Source organism: Ovis aries, chromosome X (genome assembly GCF_016772045.2).
Source record: "Ovis aries strain OAR_USU_Benz2616 breed Rambouillet chromosome X, ARS-UI_Ramb_v3.0, whole genome shotgun sequence".
Taxonomy (NCBI): domain Eukaryota; kingdom Metazoa; phylum Chordata; class Mammalia; order Artiodactyla; family Bovidae; genus Ovis; species Ovis aries.
In genome coordinates this window covers 115,359,236-115,374,036 of record NC_056080.1, presented here as the reverse complement: position 1 = coordinate 115,374,036, position 14,801 = coordinate 115,359,236, and the positions used below count along the sequence as shown (strand labels likewise).

The 14,801-nt window shown below is 39.2% G+C and overlaps 1 protein-coding gene across 2 annotated transcripts in view; it reads right to left on the bottom strand.

Annotated features, from left to right (window-relative positions):
* KIAA1210 (KIAA1210 ortholog) overlaps window positions 1-14,801 on the bottom strand; it is an 82,786-nt gene that overhangs the window by 24,796 nt on the left and 43,189 nt on the right. For both annotated transcript variants that reach the window (XM_042242196.2, XM_042242197.2), the window contains exon 6: window positions 12,573-12,716. In XM_042242196.2, coding sequence (XP_042098130.2) covers window positions 12,573-12,716 — 144 coding nt within the window. The remainder of the gene's footprint in view (window positions 1-12,572; window positions 12,717-14,801) is intronic.

Here is a 14,801-nt window from a genome sequence, read left to right as displayed (position 1 = left end):
AAAAGTTATAACCAACCTAGATAGTATATTCAAAAGCAGAGACATTACTTTGCCGACTAAGGTCCGTCTAGTCAAGGCTATGGTTTTTCCTGTGGTCATGTATGGATGTGAGAGTTGGACTGTGAAGAAGGCTGAGCACCGAAGAACTGATGCTTTTGAACTGTGGTGTTGGAGAAGACTCTTGAGGGTCCCTTGGACTGCAAGGAGATCCAACCAGTCCATTCTGAAGGAGATCAGCCCTGGGATTTCTTTGGAAGGAATGATGCTAAAGCTGAAACTCCAGTACTTTGGCCACCTCATGCGAAGTGTTGACTCATTGGAAAAGACTCTGATGCTAGGAGGGATTGAGGGCAGGAGGAGAAGGGGACGACAGAGGATGAGATGGCTGGATGGCATCACAGACTCGATGGACGTGAGTCTGAGTGAACTCCGGGAGATGGTGATGGACAGGGAGGCCTGGCGTGCTGTGATTCATGGGGTCACAAAGAGTCAGACACAACTGAGTGACTGAACTGAACTGAACTGAGTCTGACTTCTCTATTTGATTTGGTTTTCTGCCTAGCTCCCTACTTGATGCTTAGTGAGAAGGCAGTCAGAGCTGGGTTTGTGGGAGGCCTTTGGGGATATAAGAGATGGGGGTGTCATAATTTATGAGACGCTCAGAGAAGCATCCAGGCCATCACATCTGCTTGGGATGGTGATTAAAGCTCCTTCATGGGATGCTACTGCTGCTGCTATTGCTACTGTTGCTGCCACATGCCCCCTCCTTGTATTCACCCTCCTGAACTAATAAACCAGATCAATAACTTAGCAGAAATAGCTAAGAAACTCTCATGCTTGGGAGAGCATCAAAGATTAGAATTTCTGCCTGTAAGCCCAACATTTAACCTATAACAACTTGACTCAATTCTTGAATTTACTAATAGAGAGTTTACTACATTAAGCAAGACAAATATTTAGACTGATGTTAGGAAATGTTGACTATAAATAGTTTAGCTCTATTCATTAATCTATAAAATATATAGTTAGCCTACTCAAAAGAAAGAGAAAACTACATGTTTTAAAATGTTAATTTTCTTAAGTGTAATCCCCAAGGTAACCACTAAGAAAATAACTTAAAAATATATAAAGAAGGAAATGAGAAGGGAATGAAAATAGTACACTAAAAATTCTAATTAAATCCAAAATAAGGGAGGGCAGTCCTAAGATGGCAGAGGAATAGGACAGGGAGACCACTTTCTCCCCCACAAATTCATTGAAAGAACATTTGAACGCTGAGCAAATTCCACAAAACAACTTCTGAATGCTGGCAGAGGACATCAGGCACCCAGAAAGGCAGCCCATTGTCTTTGAAAGGAAGTAGGACAAAATAGAAAAAATAAAAAGAGAGACAAAAGAGTTAGGGATGGAGACCCATCCCAGGAAGGGAGTCTTAAAAGAGGGGAATTTTCCAAACACCAGGAAACACTCTCACCAGCAGATCTGTGGGGAATTTCGGAATCTCAGAGGGCAACATACCTGGGAAGAAAAATAAATAAATAAAATGCCTAATGGCAACTCCCAGCAGAGAAGTAGCCCAGACGCTGGCATCCACCACCAGCAAGCAGGGGAGCTGAACAGGGAGGTGTGGGCTGCATTGCTTAGGGCAATCTGAGGGAGCTAACGTGAAACAGCAACCCAAACTGTGGGATAGCCAGAGAAAGAGAGGAAAAGAGAGAGAGAGAGAGAGAGAGAGAGAGAGAGAGAGAACTATCCTGCGAAAAGCCCTAACCTAAGGTACTGCTGGGCACACTCACAGAACAAAGGACTGAGCAAATACCAGAGGAGAGCTAGCTGGCTGCAGACCGGCCCATCCCCCGCCGGAGGCAGGGAGGCAGGCAGGGGGCAGCCAGAGCCAGAAGGCGAGAGGCAAACTCGGCCCCAGAGGTGGCATCCTCTACCAAACTGTGAGCAGGCTCCCAGTTGCTAACCAAGACTTCCTGGGATTCTGGACGATTGACATCCGCCTGAAGGGTTGCGGCCAGAGACCAGCTCCCCAGAAGAGACACACGGCACACCTGAGATGGTGCACCTGGGAAACTGAGCGGCTGGGATTGGGGAGGCGATAAGACTCACTTCCCCACTTGGGGAGAGTGTGCTCACCAAGCACCTGGTCGACTGAGCTGCTTGGACCTGGGAAGGGCACAAAACGCAGGCCCAACCGAGTCTGTGCCTTTGTGGAGTGCTCAAGAACCTGAACCTGATCGGCTTAGACCTGGGCAGTGCACACAACCCAGGGCCCACTTTAGACAGTTCCCCTGCAGAGCAACCTGGAGCCTGAGCAATGTAGACTGGGAAAGCACACACGCCATGAGCAGGGGCACACCCAGTGTGGCCCAGACATTGCAAGCACTCCCCACACACACCAGTGATATTTGTTTGCAGTGTTCCTCCCTACCCACAGCACGACTGAACAAGTGAGCCTAAATAAGTGACGACCTTCGCCCCCTTGTGTCAGGGTGGAAATTAGACACTGAAGAGACCTGCAAACAGAAGAAGCCAAAATAAACAGAGGGAACTGCTTTGGAAGTGACAGGTGCAACAGATTAAAATCCCTGTAGTTAACATCGACTACATTGGAAGGGGCCTATAGATCTTGAGAAGTGTAAGCTGGAACAAGGAACTATCTGAAACTGAACTGACCCCACACTGCCACAACAGGTGCAGAGAAATTCCTAGATATATTTTTACCATTATCATTTTTTAATTAAATTTTTTTAATTTTAAGTCCTCTATTATTCCTTTATTTTTCATTTTTATAACCTACTATTACCTTGCAAAAAAAGACCCTATTTTTAAAGCAAACTTCATATATATATTTTATAATTTTTATGATTTTGTTTTTTAATATTGTATTTTTGACAGTCTAACCTCTACTCTAGATTTTTAATCTTTGCTTTTTGGTATTTGTTATCAATTTTGTACCTTTAAGAATCCAATCTTCCATACCCATTTTTACTTAGGAGTGTGATTACTGGCTCGATTACTCTCTCCCCCTTTTGACTCTCCTTTTTCCTCCCCAGGTCACCTCTATCTCCCCTCTCCCCCTTCTCTTCTCCCCCAACTCTGTGAATCTCTGTGTATGTTCCGGGCTGTGGAGAACACTTAGGGAACTGATTACTGCCTAGATCTGTCTTTCTCCTTTTGATTCCCTCTTTTGTCCTCCTGGTCACCTCTATCTCCTTCCTCCCTCTTCTCTTCTCTTCTCTATGTAACTCCATGAACCTCTCTGAGGGTTCCAGACTGTGAAGAGCACATAGGGAGTTGATTACTGGCTAGACTTCTCCCCCCACACTTTGACTCCCCCTCTTCTCCTCCTGGTCACCTCTATTTCCCTCCTCCCTCTTCTCTTCTCCATGTAACTCTGTGAACCTCTCTGGGTGTCCTTCACTGTGGAGAATCTTTTCACCATTAACCTGGATGTTTTATCATCAGTGCTGTATGGATGGAGAAGTCTTGAGGCTACTGTAAGAATAAGACTGAAAACCAGAGGCAAGAGGCTTAAGCCCAAAACCTTTGAACACCAGAGAACTCCTGACTCAAGGGAACATTAATCAATAAGAGATCATCCAAAAGCCTCCATACCTACACTGAAACCAAGCATCACCCAAGAGCCAACAAGTTCCAGAGCAAGACATACCATGCAAATTCTTCAGCAATGCAGGAACATAGCCCTGAGCTTCAATATACAGGCTGCCCAAAGTCACACCAAACCCACAGGCATCTCAAAACTCACTACTGGACACTTCATTGCACTCCAGAGAGAAGAAATCCAGCTCCACCCATTAGAACACCAACCAAGCTTCCCTAACCAGGAAACCTTAACAAGCCACTTGTCCAACCCCACCCACAGGAGGGAACCTCTACAAAAAAGAGGAATCACAAACTGCCAGAATACAGAAAGGCCACCCCAAACACAGCAATATAAACAAGATGAAAAGGCAGAGAAATACCCAGCAGGTAAAGGAACAGGATAAATGCCCACCAAACCAAACAAAAGAGGAAGAGATAGGGAGTCTACCTGAAAAAGAATTCAGAATAATGATAGTAAAATGATCTAAAATCTTGAAAACGAAATCGAGTTACAGATAAATCTGGAGACAAGGATTGAGAAGATGCAAGAAATGTTTAACAAGGACCTACAAGAAACAAAAAAGAGTCAATCAATAATGAATAATGCAATAAATGAGATCAAAACACTCTGGAGGGAACCAACAGTAGAGTAACAGAGACAGAAGATAGGATAAGTGAGGTAGAAGATTGAATGGTAGAAATAAGCAGAGAGGAAAAAAGAAAAAAGAATTAAAAGAAATGAGGACAACCTCGGGGACCTCTTGGACAATGTTAAATGTCCCAACATTCGAATCATAAGTGTTCTAGAAGAAGAAGATAAAAAGAAAGGCCATGAGAAAATACTTGAGGAGATAATAGTTGAAAATTTCCCTAAAATGGGGAAGGAAATAGTCACCCAAGTCCAAGAAACCCAGAGAGTCCCAAACAGGATAAACCCAAGGCAAAATACCCCAAGACACATATTAATCAAATTAACAAAGACCAAACACAAAGAACAAATATTAAAAGCAGCAAGGGAAAAACAACAAATAACACACAAGGGGATTCCCATAAGGATAATAGCTGATCTTTCAATAGAAATTCTTCAGGCCACAAGGGAATGGCAGAACATACTTAAAGTGATGAAAGAAAATAACCTACAACCCAGATTACTGTACCCAGCAAGGATCTCATTCAAATATAAAGGAGAAATCAAAAGCTTTACAGACAAGCAAAAGCTGAGAGAATTCAGCACCACCAAACCAGCTCTCCAAAAAATGCTAAAGGATCTTCTCTAGACAGGAAACACAGAAAAAGTGTATAAATTTGAACCCCAAACAACAAAGTAAATGGCAACGGGATCATACTTATCAATAACTACCTTAAATGTAAATGGGTTGAATGCCCCGACCAAAAGACAAAGACTGGCTGAGTGGATACAAAAACGAGACCCCTGTATATGCTGTCTACAAGAGACCCACCTCAAAACAAGGGACACATACAGACTGAAAGTGAGGGGCTGGAAAAAGGTATTTCATGCAAATGGAGACCAAAAGAAAGCAGGAGTAGCAATACTCATATCAGAAAAAATAGACTTTAAAATAAAGGCTGTGAAAAGAGACAAAGAAGGACACTACATCATGATCAAAGGATCAATCCAAGAAGAAGATATAACAATTACAAATATATATGCACCCAACATAGGACCACTGCAATACGTAAGGCAAATGCTAACAAGTATGAAAGAGGAAATTAACAATAACACAATAATAGTGGGAGACTTTAATACCCCACTCACACCAATGGATAGATCAACTAAACAGAAAATTAACAATGAAACACAAACTTTAAATGATACAATGGACCAGTTAGACCTAATTGATATCTATAGGACATTTCACCCCAAAACAATGAATTTCACCTTTTCTCAAGTGCACACGGAACCTTCTCCAGGATAGATCACATCCTGGGCCATAAATCTAGGCTTGGTAAATTCAAAAAAACTGAAATCATTCCAAGCATCTTTTCTGACCACAATGCAGTAAGATTAGATGTCAATCACAGGAAAAAAACCTATTAAAAATTCCAACATATGCAGGCTGAATAACATGCTTCTGAATAACCAAAAAATCAGAGAAGAAATTTTAAAAAATCAAAATATGTATAGAAATGAATGAAAATGAAAACTCAACAACCCAAAACCTATGAGACACTGTAAAAGCAGTGCAAAGGGGAAGGTTCATAGCAATACAGGCTTACCTCAAGAAACAAGAAAAAGCCAAATAAATAACCTAACTCTTCATCTAAAGCAACTAGAAAAGGAAGAAATGAAGAACCCACCCCAGGGTTAGTAGAAGGAAAGAAATCTTAAAAATTAAGGCAGAAATAAATGCAAAAGAAACGAAAGACCATAGCAAAAATCAACAAAGCTAAAAGCTGGTTCTTTGAGAAGATAAATAAAATTGACAAACCACTAGTCAGACTCATCAAGAAACAAAGGGAGAAGAAGCAAATCAACAAAATTAGAAATGAAAATGGAGAAATCACAACAGGCAACACAGAAATACAAAGGATCATGAGACTACTATCAGCAACTATATGCCAATAAAATGGACAACTTGGAAGAAATGGACAAATTCTTAGAAAAGTATAACTTTCCAAAACTGAACCAGGAAGAAATAGAAAATCTTAACAGACTCATCACAAACACAGAAATCAAAACTGTAATCAGAAATCTTCCAGCAAACAAAAGCCCAGGACTAGATGGCTTCACAGCTGAATTCTACCAAAAATTTAGAGAAGAGCTAACACCTGTCTTACTCAAACTCTTCCAAAAATTTGCAGAGGAAGGTAACCTTCCAAACTCATTCTGAGGCCACCATCACCCTAATACCAAAACCAGACAAAGATGCCACAAAAAAAAGAAACTACAGGCCAATATCACTGATGAACATAGATGCAAAAATCCTTAACAAAATTCTAGTAAACAGAATCCAACAACACATTAAAAAGATTATACATCATGTCCAAGTGGTCTTTATATCCCAGGGATGTAAGGATTCTTTAATATCCATAAATCAATATAATACATCATATTAACAAATTGAAAGATAAAAACCATATGATTATCTCAATAGATGCAGAGAAAGCCTTTGACAAAATTCAACACCCACTTATGATAAAAAACCCTCCAGAAAGCAGGAATAGAAGGAACATACCTCAACATAATAAAAGCTATATATGACAAACCCATAGCAAACATTATCCTCAATGGTGAAAACTTGAAAGCATTTCCCCTAAAGTCAGGAACAAGACAAGGGTGCCCACTTTCACCACTACTATTCAACATAGTTTTGGAATTTTTGGCCACAGCAATCAGAGCAGAAAAAGAAAGAAAAGGAATCCAAATTGGAAGAGAAGAAGTAAAACATTTACTGTTTGCAGATGACATGATCCTCTACATAGAAAATCCTAAAGACTCCACCAGAAAATTACTAGAGCTAATCAATGAATATAGTAAAGTTGCAGGATGTAAAATCAACACACAGAAATCCCTTGCATTCCTATACACTAGTAATGAGAAAACAGAAAGAGAAATTAAGGAAACAATTCCATTCACCATTGCAACGAAAAGAATAAAATACTTAGGAATATATCTACCTAAAGAAACTAAAGACCTATATATAGAAAACTATAAAACACTGATGAAAGAAATCAAAGAGGACACTAATAGATGGAGAAATATACCATGTTCATGGATTGGAAGAATCAATATAGTGAAAATGAGTATACTACCCAAAGCAATTTACAAATTCAATGCAATCCCTATCAAGCTACCAGCCACATTTTTCACAGAACTAGAACAAATAATTTCAAGCTTTGTATGGAAATACAAAAAACCTTGAATAGCCAAAGCAATCTTGAGAAAGAAGAATGGAACTGGAGGAATCAACTTGCCTGACTTCAGACTCTACTACAAAGCCACAGTCATCAAGACAGTATGGTACTGGCACAAAGACAGACATATAGATCAATGGAACAAAATAGAAAGCCCAGAGATAAATCCACACACATATGGACACCTTATCTTTGACAAAGGAGGCAAGAATATACAATGGAGTAAAGACAATCTCTTTAACAAGTGGTGCTGGGAAAACTGGTCAACCACATGTAAAAGAATGAAACTAGATCACTTTCTAACACCGCACACAAAAATAAACTCAAAATGGATTAAAGATCTAAATGTAAGATCAGAAACTATAAAACTCCTAGAGGAGAACATAGGCAAAACACTCTCAGACATAAATCATAGCAGGATCCTCTATGATCCACCTCCCAGAATGCTGGAAATAAAAGCAAAAATAAACAAATGGGATCTAATTAAAATTAAAAGCTTCTGCACAACAAAGGAAAATATAAGCAAGGTGAAAAGACAGCCATCTGAATGGGAGAAAATAATAGCAAATGAAGCAACTGACAAACAACTAATCTCAAAAATATACAAGCAACTTCTGCAGCTCAACTCCAGAAAAATAAACGACCCAATCAAAAAATGGGCCAAAGAACTAAATAGACATTTCTCCAAAGAAGACATACGGATGGCTAACAAACACATGAAAAGATGCTCAACATCACTCATTATTAGAGAAATGCAAATCAAAACCACAATGAGGGACCACTTCACACCAGTCAGAATGGCTGCGATCCAAAAATCTGCAAGCAATAAATGCTGGAGAGGGTGTGGAGAAAAGGGAACCCTCCTACACTGTTGGTGGGAATGCAAACTAGTACAGCCACTATGGAGAACAGTGTGGAGATTCCTTAAAAAATTGCAAATAGAACTACCTTATGACCCAGCAATCCCACTTCTGGGCATACACACCGAGGAAACCAGAATTGAAAGAGACACATGTACCCCAATGTTCATCGCAGCACTGTTTATAATAGCCAGGACATGGAAACAACCTAGATGTCCATCAGCAGATGAATGGATAAGCAAGCTGTGGTACATATACACAATGGAGTATTACTCAGCCGTTAAAAAGAATTCATTTGAATCAGTTCTGATGAGATGGATGAAACTGGAGCCGATTATACAGAGTGAAGTAAGCCAGAAAGAAAAACACCAATACAGTATACTAGCACATATATATGGAATTTAGGAAGATGGCAATGACGACCCTGTATGCAAGACAGGGAAAGAGACACAGATGTGTATAACGGACTTTTGGACACAGAGGGAGAGGGAGAGGGTGGGATGATTTGGGAGAATGACATTCTAACATGTATACTATCATGTGAATTGAATCGCCAGTCTATGTCTGACGCAGGATGCAGCATGCTTGGGGCTGGTGCATGGGGATGACCCAGAAAGATGTTATGGGGAGGGAGGTGGGAGGGGGGTTCATGTTTGGGAATGCATGTAAGAATTAAAGATTTTAAAATTTAAAAAATAAAAAAAAAACGAAAAAAAAAAATAAACAAATGGGACCTAATTAAAATTAAAAGCTCTGCACAACAAAGGAAACTATAAACAAGGTGAAAAGACAGTCTTCAGAATGGGAGAAAATAATAGCAAATGAAGCAATGGACAAATCATTAATCTCAAAAATACACAAGCCATTCCTGTAGCTCAATTTCAGAAAAATAAACGACCCAATAAAAAAATGGGCCAAAGAACTAAACAGACATTTCCCCAAAGAAGACATACAGATGGCTAATAAACACATGAAAAGATGCTCAACATCACTCATTATCAGAAAAATGCAAATCAAAACCACAGTGAGGTACCATCTCACACCGGACAGAATGGCTGCTATCCAAAAATCTACAAGCAATAAATGCTGGAGAGGGTGTGGAGAAAAGGGAACCCTCTTATACTGTTGGTGGGAATGCAAGCTGGTACAGCCACTATGGAGAACAGTGTGGAGATTCCTTAAAAAACTGGAAATAGAACTGCCATACGACCCAGCAATCCCACTGCTGGGCTACACACCGAGGAAACCAGAATTGAAAGAGAAACGTGTACCCCAATGTTCATTGCAGCACTGTTTATAATAGCCAGGACATGGAAGTAACCTAGATGTCCATCAGCTGGCAAATCATAAGAAAGCTGTGGTACATATACACAATGGAATATTACTCGGCCATTAAAAAGAATACATTTGAATCAGTTCTAATGAGGTGGATGAAACTGGAGCTTATTATACAGAGTAAAGTAAGCCAGAAAGAAAAACACCAATACAGTATGCTGCTGCTGCTGCTAAGTCGCTTCAGTCGTATATGGAGTTTAGAAAGATGGTAATGATAACCTTATATGCAAGACAGCAAAAGAGACACAGATGTATAAAACAGTCTTTTGGACTCTGTGGGAGAAGGCGAGGGTGGGATGATCTGAGAGAATAGCATTTAAACATGTATATTATCATATGTGAAACAGATCGCCAGTCCATGTTTGATGCATGAGAGAGGGTTCTAAGGGCTGGTGCACTGGGATGACCCAGAGGGATGGGATGGGGAGGGAGGTGGGAAGGGGGTTCAGGATGGGGAACACATGTAAACTCATGGCTGATTCACATCAATGTATGGCAAAAACCACTACAATATTGTAAAGTAATTAGTCTCCAATTAAAATAAATACATTTTTTTAAAAATCCAAAATAAGATAGTAATGGAAGAACCGAGGTACAAAAAAGAGCTAAACAGCAGAAGTCCTTCATTATTAGTAATCACTATGAATGCAAATTAATTAAACTCTCCAATCAAAAGGCAGAAATTAGCAAGATGAATTTTAAAAACATGATCTATTTGTATGCTGTCTACAAGAAACTCACTTTAGATCCAAAAACAAACAAGTTGAAAGTGAAAGGATGATTAAAGGGATTCCAAGAAAATGATAACAAAAAGAGAGCTGGGGTGGCTATACTAAAATCAAACAAAACAGATTTCAAGTCAAAATTGTTATAGGAGACAAAGATGGACATTATACATTGACAAACGGGTCAATCCATCAGGAAGATAGAACAGTCATAAACAAAACAACAGACCCACTCCTGAATACATGAAGCAAAAATTGACAGAATTGAAGAAGGAAACGGACAGTTATACAATAATAGAGATGTCAGTATCCCACTTTCACTAATGAATAAACAGCTAGACAGAAGATCAATAAGGAAATAGAGAACTTGAAACAATAATACAAACCTAACATATATATATATATATATATGTATGTATAATATTCCATTCAACAAGAGCATAATATGTATTCTTCTGAAATGCACATGGAGCATTCTCCTGTATAAACCATATGCTAGGCTACAAAATAAGTCTTAATAAATTTTAAAAGATTGAAACCACGCAAAGTATCTTCTCTGATCACAACTGAACAAAACTACACAATCAATAACAAAAGGAAGACTGGAAAATTCACAAATAGGTGGAAATTAAACAACATACCCTTAAGCAATGAATGGGTCAAAGAAGAAATCAAAAAGAAAGTTAGAAAATACTTTGACATGAATTAATACTAAAACACAACATAAACTTATGTGGTACAGCAAAAGCAGTCTTTAGAAATGCATAGCTGTATATGCTTGTTAAAAAGAGAAGCTCCCAAATCACTACCCTAATGTTCCACCTTAAGGAACCCAGAAAGATGAAACTAAACCCAAAGCTAGCAAGAGGAAGGAAATAATAGAGATTAAAGCAGAGATAATGAAATAGGGAATAGAAAAACAATATGAAAAATCAATGAAACCAAAAGTCGATCCTTTGAAAAGTAAAACAAAATGGACAAATGTTTAGCTAGATTGATTAGGAAAAAATAAGACACAAATTATTAAAATCAGAATTGAAAGGGAACAATTACTACCAACCTTACAGAAATAAAAAGGATTATAAAACAGTACTATGAATACTTGTATAGATAGCCTAAATGAAATGGACAAATTCCCAGACACATCCAAATTACTAAAATTGAATAAAAAAGAAATGGAAAACCTGAATACACCTATAGCAACAGATTGAATCAGTAATCAAAACCTCAAAACAATGAAAAAAGCAGGACCAGATGGCTTCACTGGTGAATTCTACCAAACCTTTAAATAATAATACCAATCCTTCACAAATATTTCAAAACACATATAAGAGGGAACACTTTCTGATTCTACGAGGCAAGCATTAGCATGACTCCAAAGCCAGATAAAGGCATCACAAGAAATGAATGCTATAACCTAAATCCCTCATGAATACACATGCAAAATACTAGCAAACCAAATCCAATAGCATTTTAAGGGCAATTATACATGATGAGCAACTGGGATTTACCCCAGAATTAGGAGGTTTAACATATGAAAATCACTATATAATATGTGAAAATTAAATGTAATATACCATATTAAAAGAATGAAGGAAAAAATAATATGATCATCATGATTGATGTGGAAAAAGCCAATCCAATTAACCACACAATAGTTTGTGAATGGAAGTGTTAATGAGGACAGTCTACTTATTTTCCAATTGTTGATGGGTATTGTTGGCTGGCCAAAGCTAGATGCATGAAATACACATACATGCCCTCTCATGTCAAATGATTTTTCATATGGATATGTGTTTGTCAAACCATACTATATGCCCTAAGCTTTGGTATTTTTGACATTTGAAATTGTAGAAGCTTTACTTCCATAAAAATCTCTATTAGTTTGCTTCATGAAAGAACTGAAAACATCCGCAAACTTTTTTTTTCCAGAAATACTGTCTCCCATATCTTACAAATTACAGTGCTGATTATTTGGTTTTTAGAATTGGACAGAAAATGTAAAACAACAGGCAAATCAAAAGCCAAAAATGGCAGCTCCTTCCTCAAACATCCCCTTAGTATTGAGCTACAGCAGGAAAAAAGAAAGGTAAGAAGAAATTATGCCTCTGACTTATGCACCCGCCACCCCTAACCTGCAACTTTGGCTGGAACCAACACTCACCTCCTTGCTTGTCAAGATGTTGTATGATGAACTCTTCCTAGGTAACTCATAATCAACAGACATTTCTTCAAGATCCTTAGAGATGGAGTCAGATAGAATGAGATGTGAGCTGATGCTGGGTTGGCATGTATGCAGTAGTGGGATCTGTCAAGGAAGAGTATAGAAAGAAAAAGTTAAAACCTTGTGTGTCTCCCCCCAAATTACCTGTCGCTCAAAGGTTGAAGGGTTAAGAACCCAAAGTGGGGAAAAAAAAAGAAAAATGAGCCAAGGAAAGAATCTCCTACTCCCTTGTCTTCACTTCTTGTACCTACACAAACCAAAGACTAATAAATAGCCTGGGTTCACACTCTGGGTTGCTGCACACTTTTGCCAATCCCAAAGACAGAAACTTCAAATTGCTTCCTTGCTCAAAACCAGAATCCTGGTGTTCTCTCTTACTGATGCCAACTAGAAATCTTATTTGAGTCCGATCTTTGTTTTGATTTTGGTCTTATCTTTGGAAGTCCAGATCTTGGGGAGGTGAGTCTTTGGGTTATGTTCTGGGCTTGGCATCCAGGCTACAATCTTTATTTCTATCATTCTCTCTGTCCAGGAATTATCTGGATGGAATCTTGACTGTGTTGGTTGCTTATCTTAAGCCTGTTGAGACTGATTTTCTGGCAATTTTAGAAAATCTACACAACTATTCCTGGTTAGAACTGGATGACTAGTTTTCTGAAGGGGATAAAAGTTGTTCATTTGGTTTTACCTTGAGCTGCAGCAGACTGATTTAGTTGATTCCAGTTAGTAGTTCATGTTATATACTTGAATTTGGGGCACTGGCCCCTGCCATGATCCTCTTGATGTGTATCAGAATCCCTGATTTTATCTTTAACAAATACTGGCTAAGCATGTACAATGTGCCACACCCATTCTAGGCACTGGGTCTATAGCAATAAACAAAACAAAATCCTTGTTGACATGAAGCTGACATGCTGGATTCTGTCATAGGCTCTGCTCCTGCTCAGGACAGATGGATGTCAAACTCTCAAAGCCAGAGAAAAGGAGCCACATTGAGTTTCTGCCTGTGGAGTACTCCTGGCCAACCTCTAAGGTGCCCTCTTATGACTACTACGCCCCACTGGGGGCTCTTAAGAACAGACCTTGGGGATTAAAAATCCCAAAGCACAATTGTAATAATAATCATTGTAGTAATGGCAGTTAACTTTTATGGAAGGCTTTACTTGGCTTTTGTTGTTCACTCACTAAGTTGTGTCTGACTCTTTGCAACCTCATGGAATGCAGCACACCAACCTTCCCTGTCCTTCACTATCACCTGGAGTTTGCTCAAACTCATGTCTATTGAGTCCATGATGCCATCCAACCATCTCATTCTCTGTCGCCCTCTTCTCCTCCTGCCCTCAATCTTTACCAGCATCAGGATCTTTTCCAATGAGTTGGCGCTTCACATCAGGTAGCCAGAGTATTGGAGCTTCAGCTTCAGCATCAGTCCTTCCAACGAATATTCAGGGTTGATTTCCTTTAGGATTCACTGGTTTGATCTCCTTGCAGTCCAAGAGACTTCAAGAGTCTTCTCTAGCATGACAGTTCAAAAGTATAAATTCTTCAGCTCTCAGCCTTCTTTATGGTCCAACTTTCACAGTCCATACATGACTACTGGAAAAACCATAGCTTTGACTAGACAGACTTTTGTCGGCAAAGTGATGTCTCTGCTTTTTAATATGCTGTCTAGGTCTGTCATAGCTTTCCTTCCAAGGAGCAAGTGTCTTTTAATTTCATGGCTGTAGTTACTGTCCACAGTGATTTTGGAGCCCAAGGAAACAAAGACTGTCACTGTTTCCATTTTTTCCCTCAGCGGTATGTGAACTGAGAACTTCCAGATGTTCAAGCTGGATTTAGCAAAGACAGAGGAACCAGAGATCAAACTGCCAACATCCATTGGATCATAGAAAAAAGCAAGAGAATTCCAGAAAGACATCTACTTCTGCTTCACTGAATACTCAAAAGCCTTTGACTGTGTGGATCACAACAAACTGTGGAAAATCCTTAAAGAAATGGAAATACCAGACCACTTTACCTGTCTCCTGAGAAACCTGTATGAAGGTCAAGAAGCAACAGGTACAACTGGACATGGAACAACAGGCTGGTTCCAAATTGGGAACAATACGTCAAGGCTGCATATTGTCACTCTGCTTATTTAACTTATATGCAGAGTACATAGTGTGAAAT